Source organism: Ambystoma mexicanum, chromosome 4q, assembly GCF_040938575.1.
Source record: "Ambystoma mexicanum isolate Mex_15411 chromosome 4q, UKY_AmexF1_1, whole genome shotgun sequence".
In the NCBI taxonomy this organism is placed as follows: Eukaryota; Metazoa; Chordata; class Amphibia; order Caudata; family Ambystomatidae; genus Ambystoma; species Ambystoma mexicanum.
The window spans coordinates 689,130,780-689,158,113 of NC_090928.1; the positions used below are offsets into that span (position 1 = coordinate 689,130,780).

Consider the following 27,334-nt stretch of genomic DNA (forward strand, 5'->3'; position numbering starts at 1 on the left):
GCTGGTTCCGCTCCAGAAAACACTGCACGCCCAGAAAGACCATTGTAACCTGAAAAGGAATAAAGAATACAGGTTAGCCCAAAAAGACATTAGCGCGCCGCACTTCGCGCTGAACCTACCTTTCTTCATACGCTCCGCGTCCATAAATCCCGGCAGGAGCCGAACCCAAGCAGCGCACCCAGCGAACCTCCGCATACCAAAGGGGGAAACAATCAGGGAAAGACATTAATAGCCCGCAAGAAAGCAAAGGCCCTCGAAGACTACTATAATCAAACTTACCTCTTTAAAGACACTCAAATGGGTTGGCATCAGTGAAGTTAACTCGATCGCTTCAACCCGCAGAAACTACGCACCCCTGCGCAGAAAGCAGGATGGAGAGCACGCCAGACATCATAACAAGGTGAGGAGGGGGGGCCTTCAGGTCGAGTCCAAGGGGCTGGTGGGAGGAAACGAAATCTGAGCCTAAGCCCAGTCCTCCTGTGTTTTCAGGCCCACCTGCCATAGAAGACATAATTCTCGAATTGAGTACATCTGGGGGAAATCCGGCAACCAGGGCATACAGGCGTCCCCGTGGATATCAGGTGAGCGTAACACATATATGGAACTTCCACCCAGCAGCCAGTCAGGGGGAAGGGACAGAGTCAGGTCTTCCCGGGACTTCGGGAAGATCAAGGTAACAGGCGATGGAAGGCAAGAGGCCACGGGGGCCATCTTTTCTCCATCAGGAATCTACTGATTCCAATGACAGGGCTTGGGCATCCCAAAATGGAAGACGCCCAGGGCACCAGTCAGTTCAGAATGGAGCTGCCACCAGCCCGTACCCTGCTCTGTGGGCCACACACAGGTGCCCAAAAACATACACTAGGGGCACAGAGTTGTACCCCCTCCCATGGGTGCCATAAGGGTATCCCATGGGTCTGTTCACCAAAATCAAAGGAGAGAGCTGCACTGCCAGGAGTCCCACATGAACTCCTCTGCGGAAAACACAACAGAACCCACGATAAAAGGCAGTAAAAGACAAGGATACGGAGGCCCAGTCCCTCTGATGCATTTCCAGCATCACAATGACACACTGCACTTGAGGAGAAATGAGAGCCACAGTCTTCCTGCACCACTGCTGCTTCGCTGCTACTAATTGTGAGTACAATGTTTGCCAGGCATCTCGATGGCAGCCGGAATGCAATGCAGAATGACACTGACAGTCAATTTCATAGCAGGTGAAACATTTCTAAACACGACTTGCCGAGACAGTACTATTGCAGGTGGGGTGATGGCATGAGGCACCTGTGCTTTTCTGTGTAGTGGGTGCCACTGCATTATTACATGCGTGGGCTAAGGATCCGTCTTCTCTCCCATAGCTTCCACCAGGGAAAAGCAGCGCAAATGGCTGCCATCTGAAAAAGAAATCACTCCGCATTTAGAGCGTAGATAGTCGCACATAACTAGGGTGACCAAACGTCCCGGATTTTAGTGCTCTGTCCCCCTTTCTCAAGATTATGTTTCCATTGGAAACTGCAGTGGTCCCGGTTTTTGGTAGTAGGTCTTCATAGCTGGCAGGCAGGAATGCACAATCTAACACAGAAGAAATGCTGCATTTTACAACTTAAGATAGTGTTAGCTTGAGATAAATTAATTATGTGTGTTTATGTTAACAGTAACACTTAAACCCCCTTCTCCTCCAAACGCTACTGAAGTGCAGTGCTTTGCCAGCCATTTCCAAGAGTAAGTCCTACTTTTAAATTAGTTACACTGTTCCGTTTTTTTACTTTTTCAATCTGGTCACCCCACACATTGTGACAGTAGTCCAGTTTTGAGAAAATACGTTAAACAAGCCACTATTGGATTACATCTACGTAGTACTATAGGAATGTACACTTTGTGCGCTGGAAATGAGCATGTGCAGATGGAAAAAAATGACCTAGCAGGTGCTTCGGCCATTTCATCACCAAGAGTTGGCAAGTTGCCATGCCAACCCCATTCACTGCCGCCAAGCTCCCCTTTCTCTTGTACAGTACCAATGTGTTGGCGATAGTTGGTGGTTAGTTACACCACCAAAAATGGCCAATATACAAACTGGGAAAGTTGGTTGGTAGGTATAGATCCGTGTTCTTACAATTTTAATGTACACCGCCAACATTTTACAGACTCCTCATTGCCAAACGTGACAATACATACATCCATCCATTGTAGTTGGAATGGAGAAGTGCAGGGGAACGAGCACCATTCCAAGATGGCCGTTCGCAAAGCAGCTGCGTGTGAAAACGCGAAGCACCAGCCCGGTGTGTCCATTCCCGTCCTCCGGTCTCTGAGAGGACTCTGTAGGGGGCGTTCCCTGGCCCTGCATGGAGGCTCTGAACGGCATGTGCTAGCCGCGGTGGCCGGTTCGACTTCGCACAGGGGACGGCATGCTGGCCTCGGTTGCTGCGTTTAGCAGCTGGCGAGCGGCGCTGCAGGGTGTAGACAGGGCTGTGTGTGGCTCTTGGCGGCGGAAGCGTGTTTTTATAAGGGCGGAGACCGTGCGGCGGACGCTGAATGGAACACGACCACTTCAGGCAGCTGGATCCTCCTTGAGGAATGGCGCCCTCTGCCCGGCGCTTTCCTCGCATTGCTCCTTGCAGCGGCGTCTCTGCTCCAGTGAGCACGGCCAGGAGGAAAAGCACCGCTCCTCCTGCAACAGCAACACAGGCAAAGGGAGAGCGCCCCCTACAGGTCCAGGGGGAGATCCGGCAGCATCAGACATCCGCAGGCTCTCAGAGCTGGTACGGTAAATCCCGCATATTTCCTTGCACCGCTGATTTAATGCCATACAGTTGCAAAGTCCTCAGGTGAAACACCCACTTTACCCAGTAATCAAGTGAAAAGCTCACAGACCGACCTCAAATCGCTTGACCCCTGGTTCCCAGACATACCCGCTATATCCAAGGCTATGCACCAACAGCATACATAATCAGTCACACACCGTGGATCTCATTCGGGTTACACACAAAGCACAGTTGGCATCATTCAGACTGGTCCCATGCTGGCAGTGCATTTAATTCAGATTTTCCACACATTCGTAACAGAAAGTCATAATTCTATTAAAGACACAGAGGCGAAGGATTATGCTTTCTCTACAACTTTACTGTTCAGCAGCAAAGAAACAGTACCAAAGAACATGAATACAAAATCTAATAAAAACTACAATAACCATGTTTTTCTGAGATTTGTAGTTCATTTCGATTGGTCATCAACTGACCATGTGATAGTTCCATAAACCAATAAACAAGTCCTCCATGCCTCAAAACTCCTGTCTTCTTTCACTTCCTCCTCTTTCTTTGTCCTTGCGAGGATGAGTTCTGTACGTCTTTGATATCTTCTTCCATTCTCAAATTCCTGCCTGTTTGCTGTCTGATGTCGTCTCTTAAGAAACATACATTTAAAAGGTGACTATAAACCGAAACCGGGTGGGTCAATCGTAAATTCCACATTTAGTAATAACCTGTAAACACATTGATTATTAACAACATCTTCATAATTATTATACATCCTGTATGATTCATTACATAAATAACAATATTACATGACATGTAAAATATCTCATTCTTACGATTGATCGGGTGGGATAATCCTTCGCCTCTGTGTCTTTAATAGAATTATGACTTTCTGTAACGAATGTGTGGAAAATCTGAATTCTATGTCAAGACCGGAGGCTCGGATTATGCTTGTTCAAAGCTTACATAGCACTAACGATGTTGCACTTTCCATGGGTTTAAAATAGAAAGTTTTAAAGGTCGATTCATTCGACCAATCCGCAGACCTCATAATGTCTTCCACTCTAGCACCAATATTATAAGCTTTAGTAGCCATCGCTCCTCTAGCTGAATGAGCGCCATACCTCTCAATATCTATGCCCGCTTCTCCCATCACCCACCTGAGCCATCTGGCTATGGTAGCCGGTCTAACCGCTTTAAAAGGTTTACAAATTGCTATCAATAATTGAGTTATCCCTGGAGGTCTTACTTCCCTCGTCATATCTTCGTATGCTGTTCAGCATCTCACTGGACATAATTTTGGTTGGTTTGGAAAAGATTCATATGAAATAGATCTCAACCCCGTTTTGGTCCTCTTTGAAATGAGAAATGTCACTCCGTTAGGGGATATACTTTTCCTGTTAACCTCCAGAGCTCTAACATCAGAAGATCTCTTACATGCTAACAGACATAAGAGCATGGCTAACTTGCCTGAAATTGCTTTACGAGTCAAATATTGATTATCTGGCCATGTCAAAAATAATCTCAAGACCTTGTCCACATCCCATAATTGACTATATTTTTCGCTAGGGGGTTTAAGCATCTTTACTCATCTTAGAAGTCTACAAATTAATGGGTGTTCCCCAATCGCTAAGCCTTCAACTCTAGGATGCCCTGCCGATATCGCAGACCTGGCAGTATTAATGGTCCTGTACGCCTTACCTTGCGCTGCCATCTGAGCTAAAAAATTTGCTAGATGAACTATATCCGTTCTATCGGGATGAATGTTCCTCTCCAAACACCAGCTACTCCATCTAACCCATGCTGACCTATAAGCTTTATGAGTCCCTGGGGCCCAGGATTCGTTAATGATGTTTTCAGCATCGTCCGATAGTCCTGGCCTAATCCAAGATCCCCTGAAATCACCCACGCTAAGAGATTGAGTCCTCCTGACCTCACTAAAGGGTGACTGAGGCCCCTGGGATCTTGAATGATTAATTCCCTGTTGGGTAAAATCAGTGGGTTCTGATAAGTCAATTCTAGTAGACTGGGAAACCACACCTGTCCTCTCCAATCCGGTGTTATTAGGATTAGGGATGCACTCTGACGTCTCACCTGAGCAAGCGTCCTCGTTATCATGGAAAACGGAGGGAACGCGTAGTTCCTCTGATGGCCCCAGGATTGCAGAAAAGCATCCGTCGCTTCTGCTTCCGGGTCCGGTCTCCAGCTGAAGAACCGGGGTAATTGTCTGTTCAATCTCGATGCAAATAGGTCGATCTGGCATGGACCCCACCGAGACATTAGTTCCTGGAACACCCCTTTGTCCAGCTTCCAATCGCTGGCGTCTCTGAGGTATCTGGAGTTCCAGTCGGCCACTTCGTTCTGTTGGCCCGGTAGGTACTCTGCCCTCACTGAAACTCTCCTTCCCAGACAAAATTCCCAGAATTCCTTTGCCAGTTCTGCTAGAATTCTGGATCTTGTCCCTCCCAGTCTGTTGATATATCTGACTGCCGAGACATTATCCATTTTCAGCAGAACGCAACATTGGACCTTCTCCTGGGTCCAGCATTTCACTGCAAAAGATCATGCCAGTAATTCCAGGCAGTTGATGTGGAGACCCGTCTCCTGATCCGACCACCTGCCCCCTGTCGACAGGTCTCCGCATCGGGCTCCCCAGCCCCATCTGCTGGCATCTGATTCGATGATCAGGTCCGGGGATGAACCAAATATGGCTCTCCCGTTCCATGCATCCATGTGAATGAGCCACCATTTCAACTCTTCCCTCACTTCTTGGGAGATATTCACCTTTGATTCGTATGATGCGCTTTTCCTGAGGTGATAAATCTTCAACCTCTGGAGTGCTCTGTAATGAAGGGGTCCCGGAAAGATTGCTTGGATTGATGCTGCTAGGCGCCCTACCAATCTCGCAATATCCCTCAGCGAGAGTTCTCCCTTCGCTAGTGTGTGTCTCAGCTGCTTCTTGATCTCGTTCACCTTGTGAATGGGCAGGCTGAGGGTTCCCTGATTCGAGTCCACTATGAACCCTAGGCATTCCATAGTCTGAATTGGTACTAAGCTGGATTTCTCCCAATTTATAATAAAGCCAAGGCTTTCTAATAAGTCTATTGTTAACTGTATCTGTTCCACCAATGTCTCCTTCTCTTGCCACATCAGGCATATATCGTCTAGATATATTATGAGTCTTATCCCTTGAGCCCTGAGATGTGATACTACTGGCTTCATCATCTTGGTGAAACACCATGGTGCCGATGCTAGGCCGAAGGGTAGGCATCGAAACTCCCATGTCGCCTCCCCCCAGATGATTCTCAGAAATCTGCAGTGTTCCTCCGCTATGGGGATAGTCAGATATGCATCTTTTAAATCTATCCTGGCTAGCCAGTCCCCTTGAATTAGAGTATCCCTTAGTAGGTGTATCCCTTCCATTTTGAAGTGTCTGTACACCACATAACCGTTTAGGCCTCTTAGATTTATTATTGGCCTTGTCTTGTGTTTCCCTTTTACTAGAAACATATTGCTTATGTAACCTCCTGACTGATCTGATGCGGGTCGTATAGCTCTTTTGCTTTCCAGCCCTCTCAATTCCCTTTCCAGTAAGATCTTGTCTTCCCTGTTCAATACCATCCCTCTTGGTGGTTTCTCCTGCTGAGGTGTATCTAGAAAATCTATATAGAAGTCTTGAGCGGTCTGAATTATCCAGGAATCCCCCAATATTTTCAACCAATTCTTTAGAAATCGAGCAGTTCTCCCACCTACTTGTAAGATATTTAGATGTGGGATTGGTATTCTCACCTGGGTTATTTTGCTGACGTTCCCCTCGCCAGTTTCTTCCTCTTCCTCTACCTCTTGATGGGAAGAAAGGTGTCTGTTTGCGCTCCTCATGATCTCTCCATTGCGCTCTGTCTTGGTAGGATCGATTGTATTGGAACCGGCCAGCCGAACGACCCCTTCCTCTGCTGGCCCGTCCAAAAATCTGCCTCCCGAAAACTCTCTTAAGAGAGGCTTGAGCCTTATCCAAAGCTGCATAGGAATTTACAAATTTGGTGAGCTCCTTGATAAAGGAGTCCCCAAACAACTTCCCCTTCGCCGAGATGGTGGATTCTGAGGAGGCTAACTCACTCAATTTAGGGTCGATCTTTACTAGCAAAGATCTCCTCCTTTCTGTGGTTATAGCATGATTAGCGTTCCCTAACATGCATATCGCCCTTTGGGCCCATCCGATAAGGATTGCCGGGTCTATCGGCTCCCCTTTTACTTTCGCTTCTTCTCCCATCTGGAGAATCTTTGTGAGGGGTCCCGTCATATCCAGCATCTTGTCCTGGCACGATCGCCAGGATCTATCAAGACCCTTCCTCACATCTTTAGTAAACTTGCTCATAAAAGTTATCATTTTATCATCTATTACGGGAGTGTCTGCCGCACCTTCAGGGAGGAGTGGTCTGGGGCATTCCGCCCTCATCTTGCTTCTAGCCTCTTTGGCTAAGGGCGCCCTCAGGCGTTTCTTGAAATATGGCGAAATTCTTCTGGGGGGTTCCCATTCTGATGATCTGGGATGGATCAATGCTTCTGGATCGAAATCCCCCTCATCGGCAACATCCTCCTCCTCCTTCTTCCTTTTCTTTGACGCTTCATGGCTCTCATCCCCTGATGAGGATATTGATAACACTTCCTCTTCCTCGGGGTATTCCTCCTCCCAATCATTCTCACCCTCATCTGAGGAATCAAAGGATGACTCACGTCCCGTGCTAGGCACCGTCTTACCCTTTCTCTTCCTTTTACCACCTTTCTTCTTCGGTGGGGAGCCCGGGGGGGGGTGGGCCTCTTCTGCCCTATGGGCTGATTTACTGCCCCCTTTTGATTTCATGCGTGCCTTAAGACACTTGACCTCTTCCGTGCCCTGAGAGAATCGGAGCCAATCCTCCATCAGCGCTATTTGCTGGGGATTATGTCCCAGTGAAGCCCCCAGGGCTTACTGGAAAACATCAGTCATGTCTGAATGATTCCTCTTTTGGCTAACACTAGCCTTCCCCTCATCACTGGAGGAGCTCATGATTCTCAGGCCCTGGGGAGAATTTATGTTATGAATGATAGTATTCAAATATATACCAGGGCTTCTCAGAACGAGATTTTAGGTAATTTGATAATATCTCCCTGGTTCTGATTATATCACGTATATAATACTATATTAACACAGGTTTTACCTGGGACTGTGCCCGTATGAGGTGCGGTATCAACTGACAGCCTGCAGGGGCGCTGTTGAGTTCTTCCACAGGACGCTACGTTCGTACGATGCGTGCTGTGGCAAATCGTATTATTATTATATAGCTTTCGCCGGAATGAATATCTCTCGTGCTTCTCACCAACCGAATGAAAATCGCAATGAAAAACGAAGGAGAGAGCGCCGGAACTACGCGGTCCCGTCGCGCTCTCCCTTCCGTTATACAGTGCCCTCTCTGACGGGTCGGCGGAGCTGCAGCCGCCGGTGCCCCAGCCCCGTCGCGGCCGCAACTCCTTTGAGCCGCCTGCACCTAGCGGATATGCTCCGCCAAACACAGAAATAATGCGCGTGTCACCCAAGTGCTAAATTAGTCTAACTCACATTCACACGTAATAGGAATAATATAAAAGTTGTACTTAACTCGCTGCCGAGCAGCAAAGAAAGAGGAGAAAGTGAAAGAAGACAGGAGTTTTGAGGCATGGAGGACTTGTTTATTGGTTTATGGAACTATCACATGGTCAGTTGAGGACCAATCGAAATGAACTACAAATCTCAGAAAAACATGGTATTTGTAGTTTTTATTAGATTTTGTATTCATGTTCTTAGGTACTGTTTCTTTGCTGCTGAACAGTAAAGTTGTAGAGAAAGCATAATCCGAGCCTCCGGTCTTGACATAGAATTGAATAGCATCACCTTGACGTAATGCAGAACAGTACCAAGCAGAGTGCACATACGTTCGAAAGAGCCATTTACTGCATCTAGTACGTAGAAAATGACGGGATTGCTGTTAGATGAATTGTCTTTTTGATGTTGCTTTTTCGCCTGCTTTATTTTTGATAATGTATATTTGAGATCTTTCCCATATTTGTTAATTCTTTCTGCTACTTTGTTGATCTCATCTCTTCGTGCCACTTTAAATAAGTCCCAATTCTCTGTATTAGTTTTGGTGGTGTAGTTAGGGGTCTGCCAATTGGAGAATAATTGAAACCATGTACTCAAAAAGTATAGCAAACACCGGCAAGAAGCAACACTGTATTACAGCTGGGTGAGCACTAATCAAACAGTGGATAGGCTCTGATCGAAAGACTGACATCTGAATGGAATACGAACAGTAGCTTCATACCAAGGAATACAATGGTCGGAAATCCATTTGCAAGTTGGAGAATTCACTGTTTCCCAGGGATTTAATTGGTTTGTAGGCATCACCGCTCTCTCCGCTCAGCTGACCTATACCTTCTCACTGGTCCCCTTGCACCTTGTGCCTCCTCACGCTTCCGCTCCTTCCAACTTTTGGCCCCCTCCACTGGAACTCCCTACCTCTCCCTATCCGCTCCACCCCTACTTACCCATCTTTCCGCTCCTCCCTGAAAGCCCTTCTTCTCCACTCTCCCCCTGACTTTCATTCCCTATCCCCCACCCCCAAAACCCCTTCCTCCCCCTCCTCTCGATGCCCTTATATTCGATGCTGTTACGACCCGTGGGTGTCAAGACCATCTGGGAGCCCCTCCTTCTCCTTTTGAGTAAATTGTACTGTACCACTGGTTTGTTTCAAGTTTGTAAATATGCTTCTTTCTCTTGTATTGTTATACTGTAAAGCGCTTTGGTGTGAAGCGCTATATAAACTCTATAAACATAAAGTTTTACAATGCATCTCCATGTGATACCACATTTATTCACACCTCACCCAGAACATCTTGTTACTGAAGTAACATTTGTGCTGACTGCTGGAACTTTAATACACTGCCATTGGTCAGCACCATTGAGAACGGAACGCGAGACACCCTGCAGCTCGTGAGAAAGGGGACATTCACATGATACCTGTTGAATAATGACCTTTGCGAACACTGCAAGTACATTGGGGGCTGGCCACCTCCCCAGAGCTCATGAACTTACTGTCTCATTTTGTTCTCCTAGGAACACCATTATGTCAATTTTTCCTCTTCCACAGCTCTGTGCCGATGGGCATCGGTGGTCATGGGACCAGCACACTGGCACAGCAACCCTCCCTGTTACCATGTAGGGCTGCTAGTTTGGCTGAGCGCCCTGTAATTGCATCACGCAGTTTTAGTTATGTTGGCTTTCTCATGATGAGCAGCTTGAGCCCCACCCCCCCCTTTTGCAGATGCCTGTCGTATTGGTCACGTGTTTCAGATCGAGGTTTCCCAGGTCCAGCCCACCCTGAGGTATTACACCCAATGCATCATTACCCCTACTGTTCTCAGTGAAGCCCTTTGTACAGGGCATCTGTGGCTTAGAATACCTGGTCATTTCCCAAGTAGCTGCCCCCCACCATCCCCTTTCTTAACTCCTACAGGTGGTAGGTGCGCCCCCCCCCCCCTAATCTGGTGCTGAATTAGCACCTTTTAATTCAGTGGTATGGTTTATTTAACATAATTTGCAAATAGATTATGATATTTCTTAATTAGTATCGCTTATTGATTACCCATTTTTTATTCTGTCCAATGGAAACATTTAGTGCCAGGGAAATAGGCGCATGTTCCGATAGTATGATCAGGCCAATCTCTACTTGTCGTATATTATTCCTTTACAGATCATTGGTAAAAAAGTATCAATTATTGAGGAAGAATAGTGGGCATTGGGGTAGGTGTAGTCTAATTCTTCAGGATACCGTAATCTCCATATTTATTAACATGTCTTTTTTAAATTAAGTTAATTAAGGCTTTAATAATTAAATTTATCATTTATATAGCGCTGCGGACCCTCTGGTATCTGAGCGCTGCTTATTATTACCCACGGTGTGTGGTGCTCATGTATCGACTTCGTAAGGATGAAAGGCTGAGTTTGGCACTGCCAGGGTTCGAACCTGCGACACAGATGTTGAAGCGAGCGCTGTACTCGCTGTGCTATCGGACTAGGGGACATGACCAGCTTTGTGCTCATGTCCCCCTAAACATCTTCCCTCTGCTTCTTCTCTATGACCTGGACCTGAGGGGGCATAAAAGCCTCTGTCTCCCTCAGGTGTGGGTCATCTAGGTTAATTAGCTGACCACTCCTACAGTTCTGTCCCTCTACATCCCTCTTCCCCCGTCTCAGTACTGAGGTAACTATGGGACTTGTAGTCCCCAGCAACAAAGTTAGCTTTTATAACCTTTCCCGAAGGAATATCACACTGGTTAATCTTCTGACTTTTTTTTGAGAAAAGAGGAATGCAGGTCTTTAGATGGAATGCTGTTAACTTTTATAAACTTCCTTCCATTACACATTTAGGAGTTGGGGAAATGTTTAACTGAGTTTCCAGAGTTTGAGAAAGCTGCCCATCCATTTTATTCCTACAGGGTTTCTGACTAATTCCCCCTAACACTAAAATGGTTAACCCGTGAAACAGATGGATTATTATGGCAACAAGCCATTACATAGTGTGGAAGAGGAAAAATGCCTCCTTCAAGAGAAGGCAAATACTGCGTCATATTCCATATTCCACTTCCCTGAGCCTTTTCTCCATTCAGGTGTTCTTCCGCAGAGCACACCCCCAATTTCAGGACCAGGAAGAGTCTGCCTTTCCCTGGTTACCTGGGAGGAGACTTTAGGCAGGGGTTCAGTGAGGGATATGATATGTCATTTATAACGCGCCTGTACACAAGTGTTTCTAGGCGCGACAAGACAGAGAGGGAAGACAGAGGGAGGACAAGACAAACAATCTTACTAGGCCTTGTCATTCAGATCGTGCAAGAACGAGAAGTGCAAGGGGAAAGGGGGAGGAAGTGCAAGGGAGAGGGGAGGGGAAAACAGGGAAGCAATGCTCTTAGTAAGTGCAAGGAGAACACGGCACTGTAGGGTTACAGTTACAGCCCTCAAGTGCATGGTAGGACTGGAGGCAGTGCAAGGGTGGCTGATCAAGAAAGAGCATGGTACCCAGTGAGACTCTGAGGGTAGCCAAGCAACCAGTCGGTATAGCAGACAGGTAGATCAGGTAAGTCAGCGGGAGAGGGAGAGAGAAAGTAAAGGGGAATCGGAACATTTTGAGCTGCTTCAGGAACTTCAGGTGGTCCGGCTCAAGTTTGAGAGGTGCATGGAGGCCATTCCAGAGGGAGGCACCTGCAGAGGAGCGAGATCTACCTCCCCACTCTCTGCCTGGAGAAGGGTCTAACCCTTCGAGAGTTTCAGGTAGCTGAACAAAGGGCTCGAGAAGGAAGGTATTTTGGAAGAGAGTTTTGGATATAATGCAGGGCCCAGTCCCAGAAAGCCTTGTGGACAATGCAAAGGGGTTTGAACTTGATCCTTGCAGTCACCAGGAGCCAGTGGAGAGATTTCAGGGCTGGAGAGATAGGTCCCTGGTCTTGAGGCTAAGGATAAGTCTTGCAGTCCGGTTCTGGATTAGTTGCAGAGGGTGGAGAGTAGAGGAAGGCACATTGAGAAGGAGGCTGTTGTAGTAATCCAGCCTATAGAGAACCAGGGCTCTGGAGACTGAGCTTCTGAGGGAAAGTGAGAAAGGGAAGAGTCCCTTTGAGCAGGTGCAGCTGGCAGTGGGACTTGTTGGCGACATCCGAGATGTGAGAAGAGAGTGAAGTCGAAGATGACACCAACGTTTTTTGCCTCGCAGCAAGGCGAAGGAAGAAGGCGCAAGGCGGGCAGCCAGAGTGCGCAAGGTAAAGCAGGGGTCCCAGTGACATTAAGGCAGAGATCGTTGGAGGCGCACCAATCCTGAATTGCGGATAGACAGGAATGAGCGAGAGGTGTGAGGAGGCTGAGGGGAGCCTGAAGGAAAGCGAAGTGTCATCTGCGTGATCCATAGGATTCATCACAAATGTCAGTGATTGCGCTGGTAGTAAGGATGGGAGTGACCGCGGCGGGTTAAAAAGGGGGCCTGGTGGCATAGGAAAGCCTTATAATAAGCGCATGGTAAATCATTGGGCCCAGGTTTTTGTTTGTTTTGTTTGAGAGCTTTGATTGCTTCTCATACTTGTACTTTAGTTACATCTACCTGTAAGGCCTCCCTTTCAGTTTGAGATGAGGGCAGAATCCTGGTGTAGCACGGCTATCTCTGTGTTGCATGACCACAATCGGCCAAGAAAAATATTTTATAAGTCTTTGAATGTGTGAAATTTCTAAGCATCACACGTGCGTATATGTCTCTGTAAGCTTTTATCGTCACCTTTTTATATGGACGCCTCTCATTGTAGCATTCAGCAATTTATCTGCTTTATTGGAGGGTTGGTCACATTTCTGTTGGATATCAAAGACCAACCCTTTGGGCCTTTTGCTGTAAATCAAGTGCAATTGTCCCCAAAAGGCTTTCAGTTGATCTGGAGCTTGAAACGTTGGATCGTATTTGTATTATCTCTTGTGGTCTTGCAAGTCACTTAGTAGTTTATTTTCTGCTAATTTGAGAACATTGTGTCTTTCCCATTATTTGCATGGCCTCAACACAAAGAACCGGTTGAAATGTGTCCCAATCAGAAGTCATCTCATGGTTACTGAATAATAACTAACACCACTTAGCTTACACCTGTCCCTACCCTGTATTCCCCTTACCTTATGTAAATATCTTTCCCTACCTCGTATCCCATACTTTCCTATGCTCCCCACCTACCTTTGCTTTTCATTTGTTATTTGAACTCATTATCTGTAATCTGTCTTTATAACTGTATCATGTTACCACCGTATAATTGTACCATGTAACCACTTCCTTTACCTAAGCGCCCAGATACCTCTGGGTCAGGTGCACTATATAAATAAATTAAACAATTATTGGCCTCTGAACTTTTGTTGAGAAGATATTCCATGAAGACCTGGTTAATGTGTGTGCCTGTGTAGTTTGACTTTCAACATCCAGTCTTATAGTAGCTCATGTTATAGCGCCACACATTCCCATAAGGTGGGGAGGGGCACAAGTAAATTGACAATGTAGTTAAGCCTGTCCAGAGACCGTAATGGATCCAATGGAGGAGTCCGCGATGCACGTTTTCAGTGATGAGCTTAAAAAAATATCCATCTGTGAGTAGATCGGATGAACATGTGAAATGAAAGTGTAGTTGACTTCTTCCCTGTGCAGCCCACTATATAATTTAGTAACATTCAGGTCATAGAATCGGCTTCAGCATTGTGTTGGCATGTGTGGATTTATTGGATGATCTATCAATCTTGGAGGACCAGACCAAGTTAAAGTCACCCTCTGTTGTAAAATTCCACAGGTGGCAAAAGCTGCCAAATCATCAAAAATCAGGCTAGGAAGTGTTTGTGCTGCCTGTCTGGGCATTCTTAATGTATTATTTGATTTAAATGTAACCATTTCCTTTACATGATGTAAACTCCAATTGCTTTACACAGAAATATCAAGTCCTTTATGTGAAACGTTCGAAAACACTTGCTATATTGAAGGCTGTAATGCAAGAAAAGGGATTTTAAAGTTGCTGTTGCCTTTTTGTTTCCATGGGAAAAGGGAGCATAATATAAACGGAAGAATTTAAAATATTTACTATTACGAAAATTATATAATATGATATGGCATTTGTAACACTCCTATACACAAGTGTTTCAAGGCGCGAAAAGTTATTGCAAATCACACCAGAGGTCTATTGTCTCTATGAGCAGAACACACATGTTGTCAACATGAATAAAAACAATGCCAATAGCAGATTTCTATTACTTGGGACAAAATCTATCTTGTGTTGCTTTTACATCCTTTAAACTTTAGTTCATCTGAAACTATATGTTTATGCAAGTGCCAGCTTTCTTGAAAGCAGGAGTTTTACAGACCTTATCACATTCACTTTGATCAAGGCATTACACAAAGGGCACATATGTCTTTACTTGAAGACTTGTTTACAAATTGCACAACATATATTAAATGCAAGCTTTAAATTGGGCATTCATTCCAAATTCACGGATGTGTTACGCTCACCTGGTATCCACAGGGACGCCACCCAGCCCTGGTTGGATGATTTGCACTCTCGAACCCTCTCCTGGTCCCTTGGTAAGGCCTCTGTGTAAAGATGAGTATTAATACTGTAAAAGGTGGATTCTCTGCCCTGCTCCTCGTGGCAGGGGCGCGTAGATGTGGGGAGCGAGCAGCGACCAAGTTACTTCACTGGTGCAAGGCCCCCCCCTGTGGGAAAAGATAATAAGGGAAGCCTGATTACGGTCTATGGCCCTTCAGGCAATTCTATAATGGGATAAAGAACAATGGGCCAACTAGACTAGAGATGACAGCTGTCTGTTGTTTAAATCCTAGTAGCTTTGTATTTAGTGTACAAATACATACTATATTATACAAACTTGTATACAGTGATTATCTTCATATAAAATTTAGCTCCAGATACCATACATAGCTCATTCACAACTTCTTCATACATTCATCATATTCACAAAGGATAGAAAAACAGGAGTGATATCTTATTCCTATCACAGTGGTGGATCAAACAATTGTAAATTAAACACTCAATTATTTTACAATGAGTCCCTCTGTCTCTATTCAGAGGGTTTGAAAACTGTTGTCAACCTGTTTTGGTTGAGTTCTCTTGGCGAGGAAACACAATCTCCTCATAACGTCACTCAATATTCAACCTTCTTCAGGACAGGAGAGCAATCGCTGAATCTTTAGTCTAGTTGGCCCATTGTTCTTTACCCCCTGTGGGAATCCAGGCCTGCTTCGACTCCGTAGGTTTGCTGCTTTACAGTCTTTATATGCAGTTCCTCTTAGTTCGAATAATAATGTCTTGCTTCTTTCCTTTTAGAAATGCAAAGGTATTTTGGTGTTCTCATGCAGTTTGAAGATGAGCATGGGTCGGTAGGCGAAAGTGCGGTGTGTGCAATGCTGTCCGGTGAGTAATGCGCAATGCGCTGCGCTGTTTCGCCTTTTATATTGCTAACCTGTGTCTTTTCTCTGCTTGCAGGTTGCGATGTTCCTCGCCGAGCGCCGTAATGTTCCAGCAATAATACTGAACAGGAGATGACTACCCAGGTAAGAATTGTGTGGCTTTCTTCATTCGGGAGGAAACGTGAGTAAACTCTTACTAATACTGTCTTTCTTTCTCTTTGCAGGTTATGGTATTCCAGGATGCATGCGGTGCCGGATGATGGAGTTCGTATATTCTGGTGAGTGGAACTGAAGTCGGCGATGGATTGAAGACCGTATACTGTTCCAGGTAAGTTTCGTAGTGTTGTTTCTCTCTCTGCAGGTCCTTGGTTTCAGGTAAGCTGGCATCAAAGAACTGGACACAGTGAGCGTTACGCTGCCCACAGCAGAATAACGCAAAGCATGTTCTGCTGTTTCGGTGCAGTTTAAATAGTCTCAGGTAAAGTAGTCCAGGTAAAGTAGTCCCAGGCCTGCCACACCCAAAAGACTAGACTGCATAGCTCAGTTCCTTGTAACTGAGCTATGTGTGTGCCTCCATGTTGGCTGAACTCGCCCCCTCCACCCCCCAGTTAAATAGTCCCAAGTAAATTTATGAGCCTGGCGCCAAAGGCGCCAGAACTGACTCCAAGAGAGTCTTGGATGATGTTTTAAGGCCTTTGACCTGGCCCTAACTGGAAGGCTGACTTGCCAGTGAGGGCCAGGGGCAAGGGTCATGACAGGATGTTTATTTTTAAACTCATCGGAACGATAAACAAGTTCAGTGTTTGGCAGCTCATTAAGGGCATTCTTAGACGCCCATGCTTTGAACAGACCCTAACCTCTGACCTTGGCAGAGCAATATGGCCTCATGAAGAATGTATGCTATTAACATGATCCTCTTGTTTAAAGACAGCAGATCATCCAAGGATGTTGATTTAACCCCACATGAAGCTGGAAGGGATAATACAAAGTCAGTTTAGAACATAATTGACAGAAATGACCATAGCTTTTTGGCTATAACTTAAGAAATGTTTGTCTGATTTTTGAAAAACAAATCTGTATTTAGGAGGAAACCCTGAATCACATGCATATATTAAAATGTATGAGTTATTCATTATTCACACGTTTTAATAACTGTTATGCATACAGTGACAAACATAAATTATATTGCGAGATTCAGAATATTCTTATGAATATGAACATGCCTTCTTCCCTGCCTATTCACACTCACGTCCTCTCCTCCCCATTTCTCTGTTAAAGCACTTTAACATTCCGAATCGTCTCAAGACCTAGTAGGAACGCTACGGTTTGTCTTCCTCCTTTCCCTTCCCCTCATTCTTGTTTACGGCACTTGCACGTTCCGAATGTTTCAAGACCTAGTAGGAATGTTTGTTGTTTTCTCCCTTCTTCCCCCCTCCCCCTCCCCCGTTCCCTTGTCTTGATGTGCCTTGACATACCATTTGAATGTATAGTGCTTTATAAATAAGACATTTAATTTTTATTAATATCTCACGACAATAGAATTATCAAAAAACAATATTTCAGTCAATTTGTTTATCCTCATCACTGAGGGGGAAGGTTAACTCATAGCTGTCGCATCCCCTTATGACATAGATCATTCAGTGGGTCAATAGAAACGAGGAGAATAGGTCCCTAGTGGGCATGAGTAAGTAAAAGAACCATATCACAGGCTCTGTCCAATCCAAAATTGCTGCATCAAATGATGCTGCATGGCTGGCATTTGCTGTTTATATAAACTCCAACCCATACGAAGAGGGGAGAGCTTTGGGAAAGCAGTGAAGCAAGATTACCTGTCCAGCTGGGGTGAAGCTGATTGGTACTCCTAACCAGAAGTAGCTCATGGGAATTATCCTCAAGCAGGCCTTTTCCAGATGTGACTGAATGCAGAGGCCTTTCCCAAGACAGAACCTGATTATCTGAGTCAGGTTCTGAGAGCAGGTGGATAGACTGAAAGGGAGAACTTACCTGCCGGTTGAAAAACAAACCAAAAGTGAGTAAAAATGATTCCAGAGTATTTGGAAAATATGACCCGAGAATTCCATTTAAAATATTATGGAGGGGACCATGTCTGCAAGCTCGGTCACTAAAAATTATAGTAAAGTACAAGGTGTATGTGCTTTGTGATTGATAATTAAAATTGAAATGTTAAATACCTTCACTATGATGAGGCTTTTCTCCAGCAATTTGGGATCTCTGGAGGCCTTGATATCCCGAATGATTACATGAAATGACAAGTCTTTGTGATTGTTGTCTGACATAGTCAGTAAAGTAATTGAAATGTACTTCTTTATGAACACATTGAAATGGGGTGTTGTGAGGGTGAACCCGATTTCTTGAAAATAGTGAGATAGCAGCGCCTAACTAAATCAGCTGTCCAAAAAGAAGCAGAATTCCTGAACCCATGCGTTTAAATAAAACGCTAATTGCAACCAATCAAAAACCACAAAGATGGCGTCCATAACTTTTGTACCTATGCCCGAGCTAAGGAGCTATCTTTTTTTTGTGTCCAACGTTTTAGATTTGAATGATCCCAAGAACTGGACAACCGTATGTTAAAAGTACATACTTTTCTCTGTAACCAGAGAAACATAAGTGAATTAATTTTGTTTTAAAGTTCCTTTTATATTTTTGAATAAATGTGTACAGAAAGTTACAAGTGTAGCCAATGCGTGTTTCGACCCAACGGTCTTCTTCCAGGCTACAATTCCTGAATACATAAATTACATGCAACTCTGTACAAAACAAATTATTAATGGTAATAAATCATTAATGATAACAGTAGGGCAAGCCAAAAGCAAAGGGGGTGCAGATGGGTTTTAGTCCACATTGGTTAACAAAAATACAATTGCTAGTGAATTTAGAATCAAGACCCAAATGAACAAAATAAAGAAAGCCCATAAGACAAAGTTATACACATGTAGTTTGTTTACAACATACTATCCAGAATATGATCCCGTTTGTAAATATGTTGAGAGAGAGAATATAGTAAAGAAAACAGCAAGTCTTAATACTGTGAAAATCAAAAATGACAAGCATAGCTGAACACTGTAACAAATCGTATGATCCTCACTTCACCTATAACGAGGTTCCGTTGTGTACATGGATCATCCGTACATGCCCACAACCGACAAACCAGCCATCAATTCTCAATTTCTAAACATCACCCATTTCAATGTATGCAGATAAAAAATATCAACCGTCAATCCTGAACTATATACATCATCCATTTAAGTATGTGTATATAGTGTGTCAATCCTAACTTGCTAACTACCGCTATACACAATGTGAGTCAAGAAATTGTGCACAGTGGCACACAGCCTACCTGAAATGATCATAAACCTCCCTCCTCGTAATGAGGAACATAACGGGAGGTAGATAAGTTCCTTGTCAGTGGCAATTATGCTCTGAAGTTGTAAACACCCCAACCCCTCATCTCAAACAATGATCACACTTAACTTAGTGTTGCCAATAACTCACGCAAATGCTTCAACAATTCTACAAATAAACATGGAAGTATGCGTGTTCTATTCAGACATTCAATATATACACACACCTCTTGTGTCCATTACTTTGTCAAAGCAGAAACCCCACTTTATAAATATCTGATTACTTGATTCGAGTGTAGTGTTCAAACCGCGAATGCGAGAGCAAGTTAAGTTCCATGCATGCATCGTCGGCATGATCGCCATAATCGCTAAGAAAAATAAAGAACGGGATTTTCTCCTAAGCACTGTAACCACAATAACTCAGTCCTTGGCAAACATAACATTATTTACATGTATTAGGAGCTTTTCGGCCGTAATGATCACAATCCAAACAAGTGTGTTCACCGCTGAAATTTAAATAATGTGGGCACTAGAAAGCTTCTAATGGCTGTGTCTCTGGCAGCGACAGTCCGCCATGTTGGTAGTAGAGTCCGCTTAAGCTTGAGGTTTATGATTGCTGCTTAATTGCACACAAAGAAAAATTCGAACACATTCCAACTTAAACACTGCAACCGCGGAGCACCAATTAATGTATGGAACATCTTACATGTATTGCATATATCTGTCTTATACTTGTGATTACAAATGGCTTCGCTATTAATATGAAGCAAGACTTGCCATAGACCACAACACTCATATTAGCCATCTATTGTTATGCGTGCCACAATATCATATTCTGCAACCATTGTTCAACAGCGCAGACCCGGAGCGCCAATTAGCATATGAAAGGTCTTTCAACAGCTGATCTTACATAGAATCTTGGCTTGCCTATATTGTACCTAAAATAATAAGTTACTCAGTCATTAATATAAAGCATGATTTACCACAACACTCATATTTACCATCTGTTAGTGTGCAAGCCACATTGTCATGTGCCACCCATTACCATCAGTGGCACATATTCTCCTGTCTAAGATAGCTGGTTTGGCCGCACTGCAACGCACAGATGTATCCAGTCACACAATAAATTGTTCTCAAATAAAATTGGATAGATATATTCAGAACATGTGAGATGTACACCAGCTAACATTTCTTGACAGTATACAATCATTAACAGAAAAACAGATAGTTCATGGTCCATATTTAATCCAATATATGCAGTTCTGTGCTTGCAAATAAGCCTAGCTTCTAATCGTCTTAACCTGAGTACACAGTTCCCACCTCTCGACGAGGGTATTGCCATGGTGAGCCCTGAGAAACGTATTCCATTGGTGTCATCCATTTGATGGTGACTTTGCCAGTGTGTACTTGATGTCTTGACTAGATATCGTACTAATATGCTCTCTAATTCTAATCTTAGCAATAGTGTCCTCAGCATTTTAATTGTCCCGAGCGCTCGGGCATGTGATCGATCGTAAAACGTTTCTTATGCACCTTACCTTCGTTTTTTGCACTTTTACTCATGCAAAATCAATGAGCTGGGCATGGCCATCTTGTGCTAATCTTATCGGTGGATCGATCGCCCTAAATTCAAGTGCCCCTGCGTCACTAAATCATATCACCCGCCCCTGAAGCTGACGTCACTAGACACGTATGCCTCATTTGACAACACAAATGCATGTCTCGTGTCAACGTTCTCTGTGCGCCCGCTAATGAGGTGTCTCCAGGCAGGATGCCTCTTTCCACAATAATTATAAACAGACCCTTTCTCAACATCTCAACAGACAACATCAGAGTTGCATTTTCAGCCGTTTCACCTTTTTTTTTTTTGTATAGCCTGTGACTCGTTTCTGCTGTTTTCAGCTATCTTCGTTGCACTGAGCCCCTGCGAACAGATACTTATACTAGCATTACTATTGATTTCAATTTTGTTGTATAATGGCAACAATACAGTCCTACCAGTACGAGCCGAGTATTCCGAGGCAGAATTACTTGATAGAGAAAGATGCGGAAACGATGGGGCATCGGACGAAGTCCGGATGAGGAATCGATGGAGCCAGAGCCTAGTCACATGGAAGACGTTTCCACTTGGTGTACCTGCAATCGATGTGAGATCATGCCAACAGAGGAGGAGAACTGCTGCTGCCGAGAAAACTCTGGATGCTTGGCCTACATATCGGAAGAAGACACACCACCGCTTTGCGTTGCCGAGCTGCATGACTTCAGGGCAGCCTGCCTCACAAGGTCCGTGTTGAGGATTATGATGGTGCTTATGCACGAACTTCGTGTAACAGTTCGCCCTCGCAATCCAAGTAACGAGTAAGTGTAGTCCAGATGTGATGTCATTTTGACCACTGACATTTCATGTTTGTCTCCTATATTGTCGTAACTTTGATCTATCACTGCCAAATTAATGTAGTCTGCCAATTGAATACATTTCTCACACTTTGGGAAATCGGTGTTCATTTTATGTGTCTTTCACGTTCAACTATGAAATAATATTTCTCTGTGCCCCAAAGGTTATGGATTGCATGGGTGTTCACTTTTGTAATGTGTCTACACTTCAAAGTCCAAGTTAATTGGTCAATTAAGTAACATTGTACGGGCAGCTATGCCATAGGATACAGGGTGCATCTTCAAGTAAAGTTTGTACACTTATCAGGTTGATTTAAATACAGTATGTGTGTTTCTCTTCCACAGTTGGTACAGGCTTGGTGGCCTACTGTTCATTTATCTGATGGCTTTATGGAAGGCTTGGATTCCGGGTTCGAGTAATATCCGCCTGTGTCGTTGGAGCCATTCGCGCCAAATTCCCCAGTGACAGCGGACAGTACAGGGGATTTCCCCACACTGTGCTGCAGCCCGAAGTATACAATTTGTAGTATATTTGTGCCATCAACATCAGCACCAAAATAAAATACAAAAGAGCTTTTATGAATAGTTGTTTAAATTTTTCAGTGAAACAAGGACACGCTCAATTGTCTGAGGGAAATGAAAGAAAGTTTGGTGCCCTTTTACACTCACCTCCTCTGCAACAATCCACCCCCCATCATTCTAAACGGCCAAGGTGCCAAACACCATGTTCACTTCAAAGGTATCTTCCGCACAGGGGCCATTGTTCACATGGTCCTGCTTCTAACTTCCCTGCTTGCTGAATCTTGTTTGTTAGTCAAGGTAAGGGCAGGTCACCTATTAACTTCTTATATTCATCTCTTTCTGATCTCAAATCTTCTATCTATTTCGACCGAATGTACCCAGTAGTGTAATGTTCATTCATCTCAATGACTTTACCATTGTCTGTTTCAAGTGTTCTGATCTCGATATATAGCACATTTCATCAGTGTCCATTGTAATAGAATTGCATCTTTCTAGGAGCATGTTTATAAGCATGTTTCCTTTTGATGCATGAAAGTACATTCAACGGACGAGTAACATGTTACGATTTGCATCATATCAATCAATTCTGTATGAATATCCCAGCGTATATTCGACTTCGCTACATAGGTTTTGCTTCTTTGACCAAAACAAACATTGCATAGACATCTGTGATAAAATTCTATCAATCTCATGAGTACAGTACAATTTTTTTTTGTTTGTTTGTAATTATTTATACTGTTAGACAGATCTTATAGATTTTTCAAGAATGCTTGCTTGTATGGTTTTTGGTTTCCGTTCTAGGAGCCATGTCAAAAGTCAGGACACAATCCTGCATACATTCCCAAAGGATATTGATTTAATGAGAAGATGGGTTCGATATTGTGGATTTGCGGTTGATGAGATTGAAAGTAGAGTTTAGCCTGTCTTGGGAGACTTGAGGGCCAATCGATTCCGCATCTGCAGCCTGCACTTTACCGCGGGTATGTACGACCAATCGAAGTACACAAAAAAAGCATTGACCCGGAATGTTTTGTAAGTTGCTTCCAAATGCAATTCCAACTCTATTGATGCACGCGCTGCCTCAGGTGAGTCCCGGACGATTGGCTGTAGGCGGTGGGGTACTGAAAAGGTAACTTAATGAAGGGATTGTTGCTTTTGGTGTAAATGTCTCTTACTAAAGTTTGCATATTTACCAGATTGTATTACATTTTTACTATACATCTGTCCCTGGTTTATGGAGCCTCAAATAAACTAATTATGACCATAGAAAACAATGCCATAGTGCCCTTCAAAAGAAGCATAATTTTTTGTAATTGGTTGCTTGACATGTCATTTTTTAAGGAAAGCATACTGACAGAAGCACAGTGACGAAACCACCGACACGTCCAGTATACCACTGGTGAGCCCTACAGACTTGCAGAAGTTCATATTCTCGACAGTTGGATCTTCCCATATATCTAATTTTCCCTTTTACCACTTCATGACAATGCACTCAAAATGAAGGAGCAAGATTCTGCATCCATTTATTTTCCGAGTCCACAACAACTTCAAGTGCTTATCGGGTAATTTCATTTCACTTTTCAATTAGAGAATGTATTATGCTTTGAATTTCAAATAATATGAAATAGTTTATGTATCCTGTCGGTTGTTTACACTAGGTGTCATTTATGGGTTTCTCTTTATATGTACCATTGTGTGCATCCCATTATCTCTGTTCCATTTCGCTGCTTTCATCCGTCCTAAACAAGTACTGTGTTACAGGGGAATGCTGGTACTTGACTACAATTACATCGTCCTTTGCAGCTGTTCCAGAGTATGAGGTATGCGTACTTACAGTTCCCTGAATGAAAGAAAGTAAATCCTACATAGGATACGATTAGACGGTGACATTCATATAAACTTGCAGTGTTTCAAACTTTTATGATTTCAGTCCTAACGTCACACTTCTTCCTAATGCAGAATACATTGCAAAATGTTTGCGGGCAACATTACAATCAGTATGTTTTGCACGGTGATCTCTGATCAAGTACACTTGCCATCAATCGGGTGAAATTTGAAATGTATAGTTTGACTAAATGACATACACTGTTTTGCGAGGGTATGTGTGTAAGCACTCTGTGCGATGAAAGATTTTAATTTCCAATACATTAGACTTTTTAAAAAATGTTTTTAATGTTCTATTCAAGGAATGTGCACAAGGTGTGGAATTAGAAGTGGAGGCACATGGATCAGAGGTGGTGGATCAGCTTGCTGGCGCGGTTGTTACAGAGAAAACCACGGTTTCACAGAAAATCAAGAAAACAAGGGTAACTAACAATTTCATTTTCTAGAAGTGTTTTGGGCTGTTGATTTCTTCATAACATGTTTTTGTATTTATAGTGCTATCTGCTGTATGTGTGCTATACATTGAACATGGTTTTTACAACACATCTCCTAGAGGCTCAGAAGGAAAAAGACAGACAACGAATGAAACGAAAGATGTTGCTTGCCAAACAGATTTCCCCATGGAACAGCTACTGTTTGAGGCGCAGCGTGGTCCATTCAATAAGCAGATTCGTAATGCTTATGCCCAATGGCCTGAAACTGAATTGAATGTAACCGGCGAAGCCAGAAAAGCGTTCTCGGACCATTGCTACAATGTGAGAACTCGACAAGATGAGACTGAATAAAATGAAGATGCATTTTAATTCTTCACAGACCACTTGACTCAATCTACACCCGCAAAAAAGGTCCACCCAATAAACATTCTAATTTGACGGTTTCTCCAATTTGTGTGCAAACAACATAAGCTGAACTAACAGAGACTGAAGCTTCAACGCAATTGACCGATGAACTTGCCAAAGATCTCGACTTCAGTTTGCCCAGTTTCAGCGATTTGTCCACCACAGTTGAATCACAAACCACATTCGTACAGGACGATTGGCTAATAAAATACATTGTATTCGACAGCTGCCTGGTAGACATTATACTGATCATAATAATAATTTAGCATTTATATAGTGCTACAAACCCTCAGGCATCTGAGCGCTGCTTATTATTACCCATGGTGTGTGGTGCTCCTTTATCGACCTCGGAAGGATGAAAGGATGAGTTTGGCCCTGCCAGGATTTGAGCCTGCATCAGCAGGCTTTGCACAGATGTCGAAGCGAGTGCTCTACTCGCTGTGCTATCAGACCAGCTGAAATGTGTCCATACATTCAGGGGGAAAATATCCAGGCAGCCATTGGTGCATGTGTCTCGTGTATTACAAGGCACTAACCTGAAAATCCAAGCCAGCTGTGTCAGCCTCCCTCATACATTTTCATGGTCTGCCCAACCGATGCTAGGCAAAGTGCCAGCTGGAAATCTACTTTGTTCAGCAGCTTTACTTTTTAGTGGCTCGACTTTCAGTAAAATGTCCAGTTTCTGTCAATTTGTGGGATTTCAGTTCCTTGCTAAAACCCAGTACTACAAATATCAAAGGGAATTCATGTTTCCCATTCTTAGTCAAGCCTGGAAAATTGAACAGATGTCAACTGAAAGCACATTCTCTGGCAAACAGTTCTGGCTAGCTGGCGACGGACAGTGTGAGAACCCTGGATTTTCAGCAAAGTACTGTACATACCACTTTCAAGACATGGAAACTAAAAAGAATTTGAGTTCGAAGATCGTTCAGGTGTCCACATGTAAATCCTCAGTGACCATGGAGAAACATGGATTCATAAAAACCCTCTAACATCTTCAAGCGAGGGGAATGCAAATAGACCTCAGCCACTGACAGACATGTTTCAATAGCCAAGGCCATGCAAGAGCAGTTTCCAAACATTTGTCATCAGTTTGATGTATGGCACGTTGCCAAATCAGTGAATTAAAAAAAAAGAAATCACAGCTGCTGGTTTAAAAAAAAAAAAAAAAAAAAAAAAAAAAGGGCTTGGAAAATATGGAAATATTTTAGTGGTCTGTCTTTCAGCAACCATCATTTGTGGGGCTTCAAAACTTGTGATGGGTCTGTGGAAATTCTACTTGAAAAATGGTGCTCATTGATGCACCACTCTTCCAACGTTCACTCATGGACAGCAAACCAACATTTTCTGGAATGTGCACACGGACCGTTATCGGAGAAGCAGGAACGCAAGAAGTGGTGGTTGGTGCCATGTTCATCTCCACACAAAGCTCTTGAGAAGATCATGTATGACAAAACTCTTTCAAAAGACCTAAAGGGATTCCCAGAATTCTGTCATACCGGAGATTTGGAGATGTTCCACAATATGTGCCTAAAGTACAGCCCCAAAGGTTGCATTTCGGCATAGATGTATGCAAGCCCGAACATTACTAGCCATATTTGCATACAACGAGAACCTAGGTAGAGAACAATTGAGAACTGTCGGAAACCTTGGGATGCTTCGTTACACCTTGCCCTTTGCAAAACGAAGCAAAAAATGGGTGGCAAAGCCAATATACCAGGAAATGGAATTCAATTTTGTGAAAGATTTCTCTTCGACTGTGTTGGCCATGCATACTCATGGAATGGATCCTGATTTTGTTCCTAGGACACATACAATGCCACAAAACATTGCAAACGAGCCCTGTCCACCTAAAGCTGAACTTGTTGAACAGTTGACTTCCCGGTATAAATGATTTGCAGCGGTGTTAATGTGCTCACTATAACATTTGGGCTTCCCCAATGTTTTTACATTGTACACCAACAATGGAAAGCTATTAAACTCGAATTTCAATGCTATAAAAAGTATTGTTTTAATTATGCAGATTTAATCCGGTTTATGATTCATTAATTTATATCTTGCCTTCCCTTACTTTATATTACTGGTCCTCGAACAATAACATACATGTCTGTGGTTGCTAGGTGCCTGTAAATCCCTCTGCTAGACCCAAACCACATCCACACATGCAGTGCATGGCTCTGGTGTTGATGGCCTAAATTGTCTTTTCAAATGTATCTTCTTTGTCAACTTTTTGCCCCGCTCTTTTCACCTCCCCCGACTCCCCTCAGCTGAACTTGCGCGATCGTCTGCCCTGCTTGGATCCTCAGGATATAGGTAGATGTGTGTTGCATTTTGGGAGAATATGTTACTACATGGGATAAGGGCTGTGATGTGTGTCCTTGACTGATCAGGGCACGGGAGGGGTCAGATGGATATGAGCATGAAAGGAACTGCAGGGTCTGAGCGGGTGGGCTGAGGCCTGGCGGGGTGGAGGTTGTTGGTGCATGGGAAGTTCAGTGGAGATGAATGGGTACTTGGATTTATGACTTGTCAGTGTCTCACGTTATCCGCAGAACATATTCCTCTACAAGAACAGGGCAGACGTGGCA

The 27,334-nt window shown here is 43.8% G+C and overlaps 1 protein-coding gene across 2 annotated transcripts in view; it reads left to right on the forward strand.

The window, feature by feature from the left end:
- The first annotated feature begins 2,286 nt into the window (after positions 1-2,286).
- The window catches only part of CRLS1 (cardiolipin synthase 1), a 293,521-nt gene continuing 268,473 nt past the window's right edge, over positions 2,287-27,334 (forward strand). The window contains exon 1 of one of the 2 annotated variants that reach the window (XM_069608273.1): positions 2,287-2,759. In XM_069608273.1, coding sequence (XP_069464374.1) covers positions 2,406-2,759 — 354 coding nt within the window. In that variant the 5' untranslated portion in view covers positions 2,287-2,405. The remainder of the gene's footprint in view (positions 2,760-27,334) is intronic. The other variant, XM_069608274.1, reaches the window with a different exon arrangement.